General features: G+C 33.3%; 1 protein-coding gene across 3 annotated transcripts in view; it reads right to left on the bottom strand.

The window, feature by feature from the left end:
• The window catches only part of LOC114333790 (cuticlin-3), a 111,275-nt gene that overhangs the window by 16,775 nt on the left and 76,219 nt on the right, over positions 1-18,281 (bottom strand). For all 3 annotated transcript variants that reach the window (XM_028283795.2, XM_050653981.1, XM_050653980.1), the window contains exons 2-5: positions 11,306-11,559; positions 9,225-9,486; positions 6,908-7,098; positions 4,677-4,930 (exon numbers count right to left, since the gene is read on the bottom strand). In XM_028283795.2, coding sequence (XP_028139596.1) covers positions 4,677-4,930; positions 6,908-7,098; positions 9,225-9,486; positions 11,306-11,546 — 948 coding nt within the window. In that variant the 5' untranslated portion in view covers positions 11,547-11,559. The remainder of the gene's footprint in view (positions 1-4,676; positions 4,931-6,907; positions 7,099-9,224; positions 9,487-11,305; positions 11,560-18,281) is intronic.

Below are 18,281 nucleotides of genomic sequence, written 5' to 3' on the forward strand. Positions count from 1 at the left end.
CGATTATCTCTACACATTGTGTTTAGCAGACGATCAGGTGATGATGGCTCAAGATGAAGAGGATATCAGTTACATGGTAAGAAAACTAAAAGAGGAATACAAAAAGGTGGGCCTGGAAATAAATATGAAGAAAACGGAATACTTAGTAATATTGGAAGAAGACGTAAAAAACTTAGAAGTAGAAGAACAAGTTGAAATAAAAGGAACGAAGAATTTTAAATATTTGGGCTTTATAATGTCGAAAAACGGAACAACAGAAGCAGAAATAAAAAGTAGATTGGGACACACAAGATCTTGCATTAGACAACTCCATAATGTAATCTGGAATAAGAACATCAAGGGAAAAACAAAAAGAATGATATACCAAACAATAGCAAGAAGCATCATGACATATGACGCAGAAATTTGGGTCATAAACAAAAAAACCCAAAAAAGCATTCTGGCAACCGAAATGGAATACTGGAGAAGATGCTGTGGTCTCACCAAAAGAGACAGAATAACAAATGAGGAGATAAGGAGAAGAGTGCAAGTGGAAAAATATGCCCTGAAATATATAGACGAGAGAAGACTGAAATGGTACGGCCACGTACGCAGAGCAGAAAACACTTGGATAAACAAGGTTGCAGAATGGAGCCCAAGAGGAACGAGAAGCAGAGGACGATCGAGAAGATCTTTTAAAAATGAAGTCGACGAAGCCATGTCTAAGAAAGGATTGGAAGACGGAGACTGAGAAGATCGAAAAAAATGGAAGTCCTGGCTGACGGAAGGGAAACGGCATTAGCTGTAGACAACCCTTTAGATATATATATGTATATGTATATATGGTAAAAATATAGGTAAATGGAATTATTCATCGTCATAAAATATTTATTTGCAAGATTTTTAACTGTTACCATTGGGTGTTTTTAATCAATGCTGTTACCAATGGTAACAGTGGTTACATGGACGCTTCGCCAGTGCTTCTAATCAAAGTAGATAATATCTTTCTTTTTTCATGACTGTGTACCTATTAATAATTCTTCTAGATTTCTAAATTGTTTGTCATGGAGAAGATATCAATTGTGAGCTATTCGAGACGCTTGTTCTTGCTGCTGACACGTAAGCGTTTTAAGATATTTAAATATCGCTCAGATTGAATACTAGGTTCTTTAAAAACCAAGACAAGCAATATTGTTAATAAAGAATACGGTCATAATTACTTTTTATACCAAAGGTTGCGACATACATTACTTTGGGCATTACTTGGGATATTACTGATGCTTCCATTGTATAATCTTGTAAAGTGCTGTATGTAATAGTAAAGCCGGACGCAAATTGTTCTCTTATCAGTAAGTAGTAGTGGAATGAGCAGAACAGCAACTATATTTGATGACTATGACTATGAATTAGACAATTAGAAAATAAATAGTTCCTATGCTGATATTCAACATCTGAAAAAATTAAAGCCGGCCACTCAGGCTGATTATGAATTAGACAATTAGAAAATAAATAGTTCCTATGCTTCAAGATTCAACATCTGAAAAAATTAAAGCCGGCCACTCACGATTCTGCGGCGTCGTTCAGTTTTGTCGAATTCGACTAATTGTTAAAAATTTTGATCGTGTGTGACCGTGCATTCAACAATTTGACCACAAAGCGAGACTGATCTGTCTGCTGCAGTACTGCAGAATTGATATCAACGACGATTTTGTCGAACGACACCGCAGTACCGTGAGTGGCCGGCTTAACTCGCTTTAATTATACACCAAATCAGGACGAATCAAGTCATTAGTGGATTCTCTTTCTTGTCGAAATTTTATACACAGCCAAATAAGAATAATTATTATGATGACCAGATACATGTTTCGTTTTTGTATAAATGTCCATTCAGCTAACAAAAACTGAATTACAGCCCTCATATAATTTTTGGATGTATTTTCTATAATGAATATCAATTTGTATCTCGTAAACAATCCGATCGAAATATTTGTGATATTATATAGGTAATGCAGTATTAATACTTCAACAAACAAAAAACGCTAATAAATTACATTACAGTAGGAAAGAACTGAAATGGGATTGCATCAATACCCTGATATGTTTTCACTAAATAATTATGGTAATAATAATAACTAAAACTATATAATAATAGTCTCCCGTTTTATGCCGGTGTGGCTTTGGGAGGCTGCTATACAGGGTGAGGCAGATAACTGGCCTATTAGAAATATCTCGAGAACTAAAAGCAACAGAATCATGAAAATTGGAATACAGGGGTTTTGAAGGATGATCTATTAAATGAAAATATTTTCATCTATTTGCAACTTCCGGTTATACCGGAAGTTGCTTATAACTTCGTTTTTTTAAATGGGACACGCTGTATATTTTTACATTTTTGGATTCTCTTCGATGTCTTCTTTCTTAAAATATGAGGATTTGTAATGTTATACAGGGTATTTTAAAAGATAATTACGTTTGTTAATTTCGTAGCAATATTCACACCCTGTAGAATTGTAGTAGTTCGTCAACTAAAACTCTACTTAGGTTCAAATGATTTTTAATATAGTCTACTATTATTAAGAATCATTAGTATAGCTAAATTTTTAATTATAGTATACAGGGTTGGTCGAAACTCGGAATGAGTATTTTCTGAGTTTTCTTAAATGGAACACCCTGTATTTTAGTATTGTAATGAAATGATATTTTATGGTACTTTTTTATTTCTTAAGCATTCCCTATACCTAACTGCTTTAATTTGTGCTTAATTGTTAGTCGCACCAACAATCTTAACTACGTAGCTATTTTGATAGCTAAACCATTATTGGTAATTTTAAGGATCGGTCTGGATTAATATGTATTTATTTCTGAAAAATTGTTTGTGGTTGAATATTTTCATGGCCAACCTAATAAAATTTTACGTATTTTTTGTTGCAATTAATGTTGAGCTTGAATCACCAATAACTCACAAATTAAAGCAGTTAGGTATAGGGAATACTTATAAAATAAAAAAGTACTATGAAATATCATTTCATTACAATACTAAAATACAGGGTGTTCTATTTAAGAAAACTCAGAAAATATTCATTCCGAGTTTCGACCAACCCTGTATACTAATATTTCAAAATTAGCTATACTAATGATTCTTAACGATAATAGACTATATTGAAAATCACTTGAACGTAAGCAGAGTTTTTAATGTCAAACTATTACAATTCTACAGGGTGTGAATGTTGCTACGAAATTAATAAAAAAACGTAAATATCTTTTAAAATACCCTGTATAATATTACAAAATCTCATATTTTAAGAAAGAAGATATTGAGGAGAATTCAAAAATGTAAAAATATACAGGGTGTCCCATTTAAAAAAACCAACTTATAAGCAACTTCCGGTATAACCGGAAGTTGCAAAGAGATGAAGATATTTTCATTTAATAGATCATCCCTCCCTCAAAACCCCTTTATTCCAATTTTCATGATTCTGTTGCCTTTAGTTCTCGAGATATTTCTAATAGGCCAGTTATCTGCCTCACCCTATATACAGGGTGTCCCAGACTAATTTAGCCACGCTATATCTCTTAAATGAATAGGGATTTTTGAATGGTACAAAAAGTGGTCTGTTCTACTTGTAATACACTTTAATATGGCGTAGAAAAAAATCATCCCCTAAATATTCATCCCTTAGTTACAACCCCTAAGTTTAATTTTTTTAATAGCACCCTGTATATTTTTTTATAGTTTTGGATGTGGTCTTCTATCGTCTATTCAACATATTTTTTGAAAATAAAATCGGTTCGTAAATAACCAAGAAAATATCAGTTTAGTTTTGTTAATTATGTGTCCCAGACTAATTTATCCAGGCTATATTTCTTAAACCAATAGAGATTTTCGAATGGGACAAAAACTGATCTATTACATTCGTAATACACTTTAATATGGCGTAGAAAAAAGATTATCCCCTAAATATTCATCCCTTAGTTACAACCCCTAACTTTATTTTTTTTAATAGCACCCTGTAAGTTAGGTATGAATATTTAGGGGATGAATTTTTTCTATGCTATATGAAAGTGTATTACAAATGGAATAGATCAGTTTTTGCCCCATTCGAAAATCTCTATTCGTTTAAGAAATATAGCCTGGATAAATTAGTCTGGGACACACAATTAACAAAAATAAACTGATAGTTTCTTGTTTATTTACGAACCGATTTTATTTTCAAAAAATGTGTTGAATAGACGATAAAAGACCACATCCAAAACTATAAAAAAATATACAGGGTGCTATTAAAAAAATTAAAGTTAGGGGTTGTAACTAAGGGATGAATATTTAGGGGATGATTTTTTTGTACGCCATATTAAAGTGTATTACAAGTAGAATATATCACTTTTTGTCCCATTCGAAAATCTCTATTCGTTTAAGAGATATAGCGTGGCTAAATTAGTCTGGGACACCCTGTATAGGGCCTACGGTATACAAGGAAGGTAACAGGGCCAGTGTTACGCTTCAACCGCCTATTATTACCCTTGGTTTTACCCAAGGTACTCATTTTATTCAGGCTGAGTCGACCTGGGGCCTATAGACATTTTAAAAATGTCTAGTTGTTCTTGCCGGCGGTAGGATTTGAACTCCGGACCACCGGCATGCGAGCCAAGCACATTACCACGTAGCTACGCCGACCCTAAAACTAAAACTAAAAAATTACCCTTGGGCATAGTCCTTTACACAACTGTAGTCCACAAGAAACGTGTAGCGTATCTCTATCAGGAAACTTAAAGGCAGGAAACCTGGTAACTGCTTGTTGGTTCTGCATCAAAGCGATCGGTCTTATTGGACCGTACTGAAGAGAAGGCATCAGGAATTCATCTATTGGACATCCGTTTTCGTTTAAAAGCTTTTGCGAAGAGTCACCTAGTCCATCATGGGCAAGGCAATCCACTACACGCCAACCAATACCAGCTGCAAAAAATAAAAATAGATTGTATAAAATATAAATTAACAATATGTAAATTAAATATAACAATACCAGGCCCAGAAAAATATAAGAATATAAAACCCTAACCATACCATAGAAAATATTGATTTACACGATATTATGTAGGTATGTATATCTGGGCCATGTCATCAAACTGGGAAACCAAATCAAGATGCTGGAATTACAAGAACACTACTGGCATGGGCCACTTTCGGTAAACTAGCATATATCTTATATACTTCCATTCCTATAAACTTAAAGAAAAATGTGGAAAACACATGTATAATACCAATTTACACCTACGGTTTGGAGACCGTAGTCCTCACCAGAAAATCTGCTAAAAAACTAAAAATAACGCAAAGGACAATGGAAAGAAATATGCTTGGAACATCTCTGAGAAACACGATTAGGAACACCGAGATAAGACGTAGAACGAAGATCACGGATATAGTGGAAGAAATTACAAAAATGAAATGGCGCTGGGTAGGTTACATAGCCAGATATGATGACAACATCTGGACACGGTGAATCCTAAAATTGAGACCAAGAAGGACGACAAGAAGCATGGCAAGATCTCAAGAGAGATGGGTTAGATAACATAAGAGCACTGACAGGCAAACGGTGGATTAGATTAGCGCAAGATAGAGAAAGATGGAAGCAATTGGGAGAGAACTACATTCAGGAGTGAATGGAAAATGGTTGACGAAAAAGAAGATAGGTTAAAAAATGTTTTTGTGCTATGCTTTACCTCAATTAAACGAAGTTAGAGTAACAGTTTAGAGCAACAATTTATAGTAAAAAATTAAGGTTTTATGAATGTATCCATATTCAGAAAAATTAGCTACATCACAGATATTCGATAAGGATGATAGAGCCTGCTATATTTGTAAAGAAAGGAAATATTTGAAGCAAGATGGTACAAGGAATGCAAAAATGATAAGGAATGAAGGGACTAGGAAGGCATAAATAAACATTTATTTAGTATTAGAATCAGCATGGAAAGAAAATGGTAAAGAAAAAGTTAACTTAAGAAGAATAAATAGAATATTGCAATGATTTGGTCACGTTAGACGTAGAAATGAAACCTATGTTGGACAAAGGATAGAGCTGTTAGAAGTTAATGGAGGGAGAGATAGAGGACAACCGAGGAGAAGATGGAAGGACCCTGCTGCAGAGGACTTAAGGGAGAGAATGGATAGAAATTAGTGGCCAAGAAGAGTAAAGAACAGTGACCCCTGAAAAGGGAAAAGCTGAAAAAGAAGAAGAAGATAGAATATTTAAAACTTTTCCTTGCATCTATATCCGTATCCGTGTACTTATTGTGCTATGTTTTATAGGAGAACCACTATAAATGACTTTTATTAATAAAGTTCCAATAAGGTGAAACGTACGTAAGAGGATATGGTGTTTGCCTTTGAAACAGAATGAAATATTAACTGTCTATCACTTTCCCTTAGTTTAACTCATATTTTAAGTACAAGGAAGCAATATTCGATGGAATTTTACCTAGATAAATAGACGATAGATTTACAGAATTCTGGTTCCAATGTTAGAAGTTTTAGATTTTCTGATTAGACTTCTCGTTGTGTTAAATAGAGGTCGCTACAGCATCTACCAATAAATTATTTCGTACAATTTTGCTTACTAAGACAGTTGGTTTTCGTTTTGATTTAAAGCCAACCACAGGCCTTTGAAGATTCTAATAAGGAGAAAAGTGCGTAACAGTATGGTGGTTTCCTTTGAAACAAAATGAAATAGTGACCGTCCTTCATTTTCTCTTAGTTATACTTATATTTTGACTATTTTGAGTAAAAGGAATTAAAATTCATTGAAATTTTTCCTAGATAAATTGACGGGCTGTGGAATGCAATTTTAGATTCCCCCTAGTCTACTTCATTTATCGTTCGTTTGCCTTGAAAATTTTAGAAGGCACATTTCTAATTTTATATACACAAATTTACCTGGTAGCGTTGCTTTAATGCTTAAGGAAGCCGTTTCCCCAACTTGCAAAGTTCCAGATGTTTTCTCCTCGTTGTTTTCTGGCACAATTTCCATCCATGCTCTTGCTGCTGATAAAGCTTCGTCTATTTCTTCATCAAGTTGTTGTCCATCCAGTTCTTTGGACCATCCTTCCTTTTTCATTCTACCAACCCTAAAATGGTATTTAGAAACATTAATTTCAACTTTTAATCACACACGGAATGACAATTCCATCTTCAGTGCTGCTTAGAAGCATATAGCTTGTAAGCAGCATTGAAGATGGAATTTCTGTTCCGAAAACGTTCTTTTTAATAAATATAGCTTTTATAAAAGATCTTTTAATAAATTATTCAAAGAAATCATTTATAATACCCTACGAGGAAAATCGTAAAAAATCAAAGACAAATGACATCGAAAAGTTATTTTATAAGGCCGTCGGTACATAATTCGCAAATATTTTACGGCTATCCCTACTTTTTCTGTCTTTACACGGCAAATTACGTGTAGTAAAATTTACACTGGTATGGATATGTAAACATTACTAGAATGTCATTCTACTTGAAAATGTGATCATTAACTTAAAGAGATGGCTTTTGAATGTTCTTGGATAATATGGAATGCTCTTGTAATAATTTATACGTACAACAAAAACTAATACTCAATCGAGAAAAGAGGAAAAGTGTTAAAGTGATTTTTTAATAATATATTGTTACTATGGAACGCTTACAATTTTAAACATCTTTAACAACAAAATACTTGGATTACAGAATATATTATGATGTATTCTCTGCTTGGATCTTCCACAAATAATACACAATAAATAACTTTTTATTAAGTTCACGTCTTAAATCAATTATTTATCAAATACACTATATATCAATATTATTTAATCAACAACTCAAAATATTACCGATGCCATGTCAAATATTTAAAATTGTCACTGATTGTCACTGTCTGACTGACAATATGCTGACAATATTCTATTCGACTGAGTGCATTGTAAGATAAAGATAGATTTGGAAAATATTACCACCGACATTGTGTTCATTTTTTTCGAATCCTGAAAAAACCAATGAAAGACTAAATTATTACCGAGGGCCGAAAGTCCCTTAGAATAAATAAAAAGTTTATTTTGAATGAGATATTTGAAATTACAAATCACACTAAATTTTCTCTTTTATTTTCACCCCTGTAACTTATTAAAATAAACATTATAGAAGTTCTCAGGGACTTTCGGCCCTCGCTAATAACGTAATCTTTCATTCTGCGTTTAAATTTTTCAAAAATACTTGATAGTTTTCTCAGGATTCGAAAAAAATGAATCCCCATTTGAATAGCATTGCAGCCGAAAATACGTACCCATCCCCTTAAATCAAATATTCAAAATGACAACTATTAGCTAGATTATAGTAGTCAATTCGACGTTCGAATACATCAGTGATTTTTGACTTATAAATAATCGCACAACCAAAAATCTAAGGAGCTTAAATCTGGAGAACCAGGTGGCCATTCAATAAACCATCTTCTAGCTATCCATCGATTTAAAAATATTTATTAAAAATCATTTTGTACATCATTCTTAAAATGAGGCACCATCTTTTTGAAATCAGAGAGTATTAGAAATTAGAAGGTTCATTCGGATCTTCTGCACTAGGGAACATGACTGCCATGCTGGCATAAGATCAAGACGTAAGAAGTCTAATTAACTATCTGCATTCAAGGGGTTTTAAAATGATTTCTTGTGGCATGTTTGAGTTAAAATATTATTTTATATGGGATTAAATCAAAAGATTCATTCAAAATCCGGTTCGAAGGTGGCCAACAAAAACGGCAGAAGATGTTCAACAAAAATTTAGGAAGATGAACAATATGGAAGTAGTAATAAATAGTACTAATAAACTTAATTAATCATAAGCCTTTGCGAAACGTGTAGCGTTTAAACTGTAAGCGAGACACACAATAACTATATAAAATAAGTGAGAGTGGTAACTCTAAACTAATAAATGCGACGTCCTCTCTGAACAAATTCTAACTTGATACTAAATACGCGAGAGTAATAACTCTAAAATGCGCCGACCAGACTGGTTGATTTCTAGATTGATACTAACTGCTTAAAATTATAATTGCAATATCTACCAAGGGGTTGGCGAGGGAAAACTTCGAAATTTCTATTAGTTATGTAAAACCACCTTTTGAATGTTTTCTACCCGGGATTCCTTGGGTACAGTTTACTCACTAGGTTTTATGAAGGTAGAAATTATTTTGTTACCAGTGGCGTAGCAATACAATAAATCTTACCTTAAGTGTAGCTTGTCCTTTTTAAAATCGTTTTTAACAGTTTTCGTTAAAGCTTTGCTTCTAATCAAAAGGTCATCGTCCTCCAAATTACAGCTGACGATTCTCTCTTTGTCACTAATTTGTCGTAAATATCTATCTTGTTGGACAATCAGGTGTACAGTATAAAACATTTGTACTGCTCCATTTTCACTATAAGCAGAATTGAGCCTCACACCACAGCCGGAAGTGGGTAGACTGATTTGAACTTTATTGGATAAGTTTCCTATAAAAAGATAAGCAATAATAATTAATAGTAATACAATGGACAAGAAGTTTATAATATATTACAATTTTGGAAAATTGTTAATAATAATAATATCGTATGGTATTTTTGCCGGGGAGATCCTTTCGGACAGTTCCGGCGCCATTTACATCTTTAACCCTGTTTTAAGTAACTAGTGCCGATGTACACTAGCCCAGGGGGACCGACGGCTTAACGTGCTCTCCGAGGCACGGTGAGACGGCTCGTGTCATTATTGGAAATGAAAATGGTTTGTTTTTGGCAGGGCTCGAACCCACGTGCACTGGCGTATGAGGCCAGCGATTATGCCGTTACTCCACGGCCGCTCAATTGTTAAAAGTGATGAATAAAAATGTTAGTAATAAACTCAATATTTTTCAACATTTTTATCTACATTATAAATAGCGTTGAATTTAATCCTCCTTCTTGCCTCAAATTCTCGTTTGTAGTAAATGATTTTGATGTTATTTTTTGACTGATGACATAATTCATACTGGTATTGTAAATGTTCTTAATTACCCTTATCATTTTGTTATTAATACATCTCTTCTCCAATATTTCCCATAATTTTTGCCTTGGCACCATGTCAATACCCTTTTCAAGTTCTATATATGCTAGATTTTTCATTTTTTGTAGTAGCTTCTTGCAGCTCATTTATGGTTACAGAATCTACATTATCATTTTCTATTCTTTGGTTTAACAGGTTGTTTTCTTCTTGATAGCAGTGATACATTTTGCCCAGTCCTTGACGTTTTTCACCTTGCATCTCCATCGTATATCTGTATTTCCAGCTCCGATGGAGTCTTACCATCGATTTTTCTAAAGGTTTTCATTTCTGCTGTTCTGCTGTCTTTTTGTTCTGTCTATGTCAGGTGGTGCTTCTGCTGCGAATGTCATTATGTGTATGATGGCTGTTACGTAAATGATGCCTTTCATTTCTTTTCCAATATTCTTTTCTCCATATTGTTTCATTCATACAATATGTGACTGTTTGCTCTATTCTCTTGATTTTCCACTTCTGTTTCGAGCTTTCCGTTGCTAGATAATGTGATGCCTAGATATTTGAACTCCAACAATTTTATTATCTGATTGGTTTGTTGTTATAACCATGCATTTTGTCTTTTTGGGGAAATTAACATGTTAAATTTTCACTTAATCTTCACTATGAGAGACACTTCGTCTGCACAGGAGATTGTTGTTTTTCTCCCATTTGGAATCCTTTTTTAATGTTTACTTTTATTATTATTTGATCCATGATCAGGTTGAACAATAGAGAACTCAGGGAGTTCCATTGTTTCATCCCAATCCCACCTTCAATTGGGTCAGTTAGTTTTTCTCCTACTTTTAGTTTTAGTGTGTTGTTCGTGAAGATATTTTCAATCAATTTGATTATTCCTAGAGATTATTCCTATTCTCTTGCCTCATTATAATTATAGCGTCGGTGCATGAGCTTCCCAACCTAAAACCGTGTTGTTCTTCTGCTAATGTTATAATTTCATTCAGTTTATTTGTTATCACTTTAGTTATTAATTTTAATTTGTTTAATAAATAAATTCCTCTTGTTTAGAATACCATTCTTGTGGTATTCTGTTTTGTTCTATAATTTTTTAGATCTGATCCTCTCTAATTTAGGAGTTTATTCGGTATTCTGTCCTCTCCTGGTGATTTTATATTTTTTAGTTTCTCTCCTTCCCATCTCAATTTGCGATTTATTTCTTCGTATGTCGTCATTGTTTATTTAGATGTGGTGATAAAATATTACAAGCCATGTATATCATAGATAAAAATTTTTAGTGCTTACCTACAGATTTACATTCTTGTGCAAAATCTCTGGCAAAAAGCAGTCCTTTAAAAGGCGATTTCATTGAAAATGTTATGTTGAAGTTTTCCGAGTCGCATGTAAAATTCACTTGAATAACTTTATTGATATTCACCGGAAGTGGGTACCTTAAACTAGGAGGGAATGCCAACTCTACGGGTACTGCCAATATTGTTAATACGTGGTATATCCATGATGAGAAACGTGTATTGGCCATGGCCATATTACATTGGAATCTGAAAAAAATGCTTTAATTTAGAAATTTAATATGCAAATTCATATATAGTCGAGGAAATGAAGCTGGAAAAATGGCAAAACCTCGAAATTTTTTCGTCCAGCATCGATTTGTACCAAAATTTGGGATTAGGCTCATTTTACCCTCTAGTTCATTTTCTATATTGAGCCGTTGTACGCTTTTGGTTTTTTAAGGGTGAAAACCACCCCTAATTGTAAAAAATTATAAAATAACATTTTAAACTTTAATATTGTCAACATTTGCTTCTTATTAGTTACATAATGATTGTTTTGTGCTTTAAGATATAATATCACAATATTTCAACCCTTAAAACCACCCTAGTTGGAGCTATATATGAAAAGTTTACTTATCCTAAAAGAATGATTTCGGCTTGCATCAATTTAAATAAAAAATTGGGGTTAGGATCATCTTACCCTGTACTTCATATTCTATATCGTGCTCAAGGGCGTTGATTATTTTTAGGGGTGTAAACTACCCTTATTGTCAAAAATTATATAAAAATATTGTAAACTTTAATATAGGTAAAATTTGGTTTTGACTGGTTAAATAATGATTGTTTTATGCTTTAGGATATAATATCATAATATTTCAACCCTTAAAAAGCACCCTTAATAACATTGCAATTTTTATAAGTAGACAATTTAATAGATCTATACAAAAAAAGTAGAATTAAAGAATTACAAAAACTGTATTTACACAAAAATACGAATTTACAAATATATAAAAATACACATACAAATAGTTTTTTAGTCATCTAGTATACGAACCGGCTCTGTGGTATTATAATAGGTACATTGAAAATGCTCTATAAGGGGACTATTCGAATTTTTCGAAAAAAAAAATTAGTTTTATAAACATAGCTCCTTCATTTTTGACGATAAAAAGTTTTTTCAATAATAGTTTTGCAGGATTTTTGAATAGTAATAAGACTGTGTAAATTAAATTCCGTAAGATCCCTTAATTTTTAATTAAGGTGGGTTTAAAGGGCTCGAATAAGGGGATGTTTGCTCGTAAATAGATGTTTTAAACAGCTCTATCTCGCTAACTGTTCACTGTAATGAAAATCTATGCATAAGGAAATTTTAGCTATTAAAAAAGCTACAATTTAGTAGTCTATAATTTTTTTCGTATCTCCAGTATCTTCGGAGATATTTTGAAGAAAATGATAAAAAATGCAAAATTGCAAAAATCAATTTTTCTTTAAACTCCAATTTTTCTAAAATTAGGCATTTTAAATAGGTCAAACTTCTTGGGTGTATTGATAATATAAATATAAAAGGAATTACAGAAAGGCCAAGACCAATCTTTAGTTACAAGGGTAGTTAGGGGGTTGTTTTCACTGTTTTTTTTTCGTAGAGAAAAACAGGTGCCGATTTTTTTTTTGATCATAAGTTGCTCAATTTTTATGCTAGAAACTTTTTATTATTTTTTTTGAAAGATATTCTTGTATGCTTTAAAAAACATCAGGTAAGTTTTCCTGGAAAAATGCAAAGTTTTCCCGTTATTTGGCTTTGATTATTTCAAATTATGTATTTGACGAAAAAAGCTAACCTTTAACATGCCGTATCTCGGTTTGTATTGGTCGTAAAAATATTGTAGAAAAACAGTTTCGTTTGTGTTACCAAAAGATACAATTTTGATATCTAGTTTTTTTTATTAAATGCATATTTTTCGAGTTATTCTCAAAAAATCCTCTAAAAAAGCCGATTTTTACGTCGAAAAACTGTTACTTTCAACCACGAATAACCCTAAAAATATTAGTTTTACCAAGAAAATGTAGAAAACATTTTTTTCTTAAAATTAATTTTTACATCGATTTACATGGTTAAAATGTAATAAAAAATTCCCACCCCCGAGATGGGGTGGCAACTACCCCAAGGTTTTAGCGTACAGCAGCATAATATAGAAAATGATCCTTGGACTATTTCCTACCTTCTGTGAAAACTTCAAGTAAATCCATGCTGGACGAAAAAATTGCGAGCCAAAATGCTTCATTTCCTCGACTAATAATAAATAAGCTTTAAATTCATACTCTTCTTGATAAAATGTCTGATAGAGTAATATTCCTTCAACTTCATACAAAAACTGTAAATCTTAATATAATACAGGTCTATGCTCCTACTGCAGAAAAATCAGATGAAGAGGTTGAGGAATTCTATGAACAAATTAACCATGTTCTAAAATCTATAAAGCCAAGAGACGTCACAATTATCCTTGGTGATTTTAATTCCAAAATTGGGGAAGGAAAAAGCGGCAAATATGTAGGAAATTATGGTCTCGGGTTAAGGAACGAGAGAGGAGACCGAATGTTACAGTTCTGCCAAGAAAACGATATGATTATTTCAAACACATTTTTTAAACTCCCCAAAAGAAGGCTTTATACGTGGACATCACCTCAACATAACGCACAGAAAATAGTTAGAAATCAAATAGACTTTGTGTTGATAAATGAAAGATACAAAAAGGCATAAAATCGGTTAAGGCGTACCCAGCCGCAGATGTTTCCTCGGACCACAATCCCTTGATAGCGCGTGTAAGCATTAAACTTAAGAAACCTTCACAAAGGGTAAAACCAGATTACATAGATACCAGCCGCTTACAGAACTCAAAAATCAAAGAAGAATTAAAGCAACAGATAAACGGTAACCTAAGAATGTTGTCTACAAAGGAACCAAACACGCGCGTAGAAAACAAGTGGCAAGACTTAAAAGAAGCCCTAATAAAACCCGCTCAGAATATCCTTAGCAGAGGAAATACGACAAAAAGACAAGAATGGATGACAGAGAAAATTTTAAGTCTCATGGAGGAACGAAGACAGTTTAAGGGAAAATGCAAACAAAAATACAACGAGATACACAAGCAAATTAGAGATGAAATAAGGTCAGCGAAAGAAAACTTTTACAAAAGAAAATGTGAAGAAATTGAAGAACTGCAATTAAAACATGACACGTTTAACCTACATAAAAAGGTAAAAGAATTGGCAGGTATACAAAAAAGGAAGCATCACAATGTGCTATACAACGCAAATGGACAAATAATAACTGACGTATAAGAAAAGCTTACAACCTGGAAGAATTATATAGAAGAACTCTTTGCCGATGAAAGAGAGGATCATGATATTGGTAACATACAAGGTGAGGAAGGACCAAAAATCTCTAAAGAAGAAATACTATATGCTATAAAAACAATGAAAAATGGCAAATCACCGGGTCCAGATGGACTTCCATCGGAACTTCTTAAGCTTGTGGAAGATGAAACAGTAAATGTTTTGGTTGACCTCTTTAACTGCATTTATAAAACAGGAGAAATACCTAAGGAATGGCTTCTGTCAACTTTTGTAACTATTCCAAAGAAAACAAACGCAAAACTGTGCACCGACCATCGCACAATAAGCTTAATGGGACACACACTAAAAGTATTTCTTAAAGTGATACATACAAGAATTCACAAAAAACTAGACGCTGACATCAGTGATACTCAGTTCGGGTTTCGAAACGGGCTTGGAACAAGGGAAGCACTATTTGCACTTAATATCATGTGCCAAAGATGCCTGGATGTTAACCAGGATATATATATGTGCTTTATTGACTACAACAAGGCGTTCGATAAAGTTCGCCACGAACACCTGATGAGACTGTTGGTAGAGAAAAACTTGGATAAAAGGGACGTCAGAATTATCTTCAATATTTACTATAACCAGAAGGCGAATATTAGAGTAGAACGGGAAACAACCGAGGAACTGGAGATCAAAAAAGGCGTAAGGCAGGGATGCATACTTTCACCAACCTTGTTTAACTTATATTCAGAAGATATTATAAACAGAGCCCTTGCTGACCAAGATATAGGGGTTAGAATAAATGGCACTTTAATAAACAATTTGAGATACGCTGATGACACAGTATTAATAGCAGACACCCCGGAAGATCTCCAAACACTGATAAACAGAATAGTAGAGTGCAGCGAAAAGTTCGGTTTATCACTTAACATCAAAAAAACAAAAATAATGATGGTGTCGAAATCTCCACAAAATTTTTCTGACATAACCGTACATGATCAAAGAATTGAGCGTGTTAGAAAATATAATTACCTGGGAACTGTTATTAATGAAAACAACGACAACTCTGAAGAAATCAAGATCAGAATAGAAAAAGCTAGAGCTACTTTTACCAAAATGAAAACAGTTTTATGCGGAAGAGAGCTAAGTTTAAATCTTAAAATTCGCCTGATGAGATGTTACGTGCTGTCAGTTCTTTTCTATGGAATGGAAGCTTGGACACTGAAAAAGATCGATACAAGGAAAATAGAAGCATTCGAGATGTGGATGTACCGCAGGATACTGAGAATATCGTGGACAGAGAGAGTGACAAACATGGAAGTGTTGCGAAGGATGCAGAAAGAAAAAGAACTTGCGCTTACTATTAAAAGCGCAAACTGCAATACTTGGGACATATAATGAGGGGACAAAAGTACCAGCTACTACAATTAATTATTCAGGGAAAAATAATAGGTAAAAGATCCATTGGCAGAAGAAAACATTCATGGTTGAAGAATTTAAGAGATTGGTACAAGTGCAGCAGCTGCCAATTATTTAGATCTACGGTATCAAAAATACGCATAGCCTTGATGATAGCCAAACTTCGGAACGAGGACGGCACCTGAAGAAGAAGAAGAATTGAACTTGAAGTTCTAGGTTTTCATCCAACGTGACCGGAATTAGAACCGGACGTCGATATTTGAACTCTTCGTGTAGGTAACTCTAGGTCGGTTGACTTACGATTTCATAATTTTGAACCATTTTTGAGAAACTTCCAGATTTATGTTACTTCGCAGACTAGACAAATCTTGTAGTAAGCGAAGATAAATATATGCGTAGAAACAAGCTCCATAGACCAGGCAATGGCAAAAAAATACCTAGCTCATGAGATTCGCATAGGGAAAGATAACCAAAAACGTTGAGTCTCTCCGTCGTATAAGACTAGGGCTTCCAATCCCGCAGCCTGAGTTCAATCTCGGTATTTGCGGGATTACGAATTTTCAATCCCGCGGGATCTCGGTATTTGCGCGATCCCGCATATTGAAAATAGTCCTATTTTCATATAGTCATATATTCAAACAATAACAAATACTGAAAAAACAAAAAATCTATCTTCTTCAAAAAATACACCAACAAAATTTTAAAAATCAACCAAAAAAACCCATTTTCAATTAAAACCGGGAGCATAAACTCCGAGTACGTTCTCATGAGTATGAGCATAATGTATAAAGTTTATACCACGGTTATTAGACTTTATTACGGTTGTCTTGTCCGACGGTGGTGGGGAGACTTATATTTTTGACTTTACGTCACAAGAGTTTACTCATATTTTTAAATTATTTTCGATCATTGAATGTGTGTTATTGTGTCTATATGTGTATTATTTGTGTTACTATGAAATAATAAGACAAATAGTACACATTTTATCTTATACCGGGTGGCGAATCGTAAAAAGGGCCATAGGAAACTCAATGTAAAGTTCTGAATTGTTGAATTCCTGCTTCTCCAATTATTCTACATCAAAAGTCATGAGAGAATACTTGTAGAGAATTAAAATCTGTATTAAAATCAAAAGTTAAAATTGTTCTACAATTTAAATGCAGCATTCCAAAATTTTGAAAAATATGATACATTTGCCACAATAGGTATGCGTGTAAAAGTAAGGCCACACGTTACTATTTAACTGACAGTGCTCACACCATTGACTGAATAAAAAAATCTTTATTATTAATCCTTTCTCCGCAACTGAGGATATCTTATCAACTGTATTGTTTTTAAACAATAGATGATAAAATAAAAATATTGACAGTTCAAAAATGTGAACATTATTGCATTGTGTGTGGCCTAAGTTTGGGCTGAAAACTAAAATGTATTTCATTTTTACAAAATTTTGGAATATGTTTAATTACGTAGACCAATTTTAACAGTTATTTCCAATACAGATTTCAATCCTCTTCAAATAGTTTCTAATGTGTTTTGATGTAAAATAATTATTAGGGAAGCTGGAATTCAACAGTTCAGAATTTTACATTGAGTTAATGCAAAACTTTGACGAATGTCAAAATTCTCAATGTGTTTTAATTGTATTCATTTTTTTCGAATCCTGAGAAAACTAATAAATATTTTTGAAAAATTTAAACTCAAAATGAAAGACTACATTATTACCGAGGGCTGAAAGTCCCTGAAAACTTCTATAATGTTTATTTTAATAAGTTACAGGGCTGAAAATAAAAGAGAAGTGTGATATTTAATTTCAAATATTTCATTCAATAGAATCTGCTTGTTTATTCTAAGGGGCTTTCCGCCCTCGGTAATAATGTAATCTTGCATCCTGCGTTTAAATTTTTCTAAAATACTTGGTTTTCTCAGGATTCGAAAAAAATCATATTACGATTCAAATGACAGTAAACTCTCGTGACGCCACATCGCACCCTTAATGTTCATTGGTTAGTCGATTTAGGCAACCGTAGTAATGTCTAAGAACCGTGAGTTTATACTACATTTCACATGAATAAAAATATGTTGATGTGATGAGTTTCTACCATAGATATAATAACCTGTAGATTAGGCTAGCTATGGGCCGCTCTGTGCATCGAGGTGTAACGCCGATATCAAGGACGCCATTGGTCAATATTCATTTTGAGTGGTCTAGCCATCTTTGTCCGTCA

The sequence above is a fragment of the Diabrotica virgifera genome, chromosome 6, assembly GCF_917563875.1.
Source record: "Diabrotica virgifera virgifera chromosome 6, PGI_DIABVI_V3a".
Classification (NCBI taxonomy): domain Eukaryota; kingdom Metazoa; phylum Arthropoda; class Insecta; order Coleoptera; family Chrysomelidae; genus Diabrotica; species Diabrotica virgifera.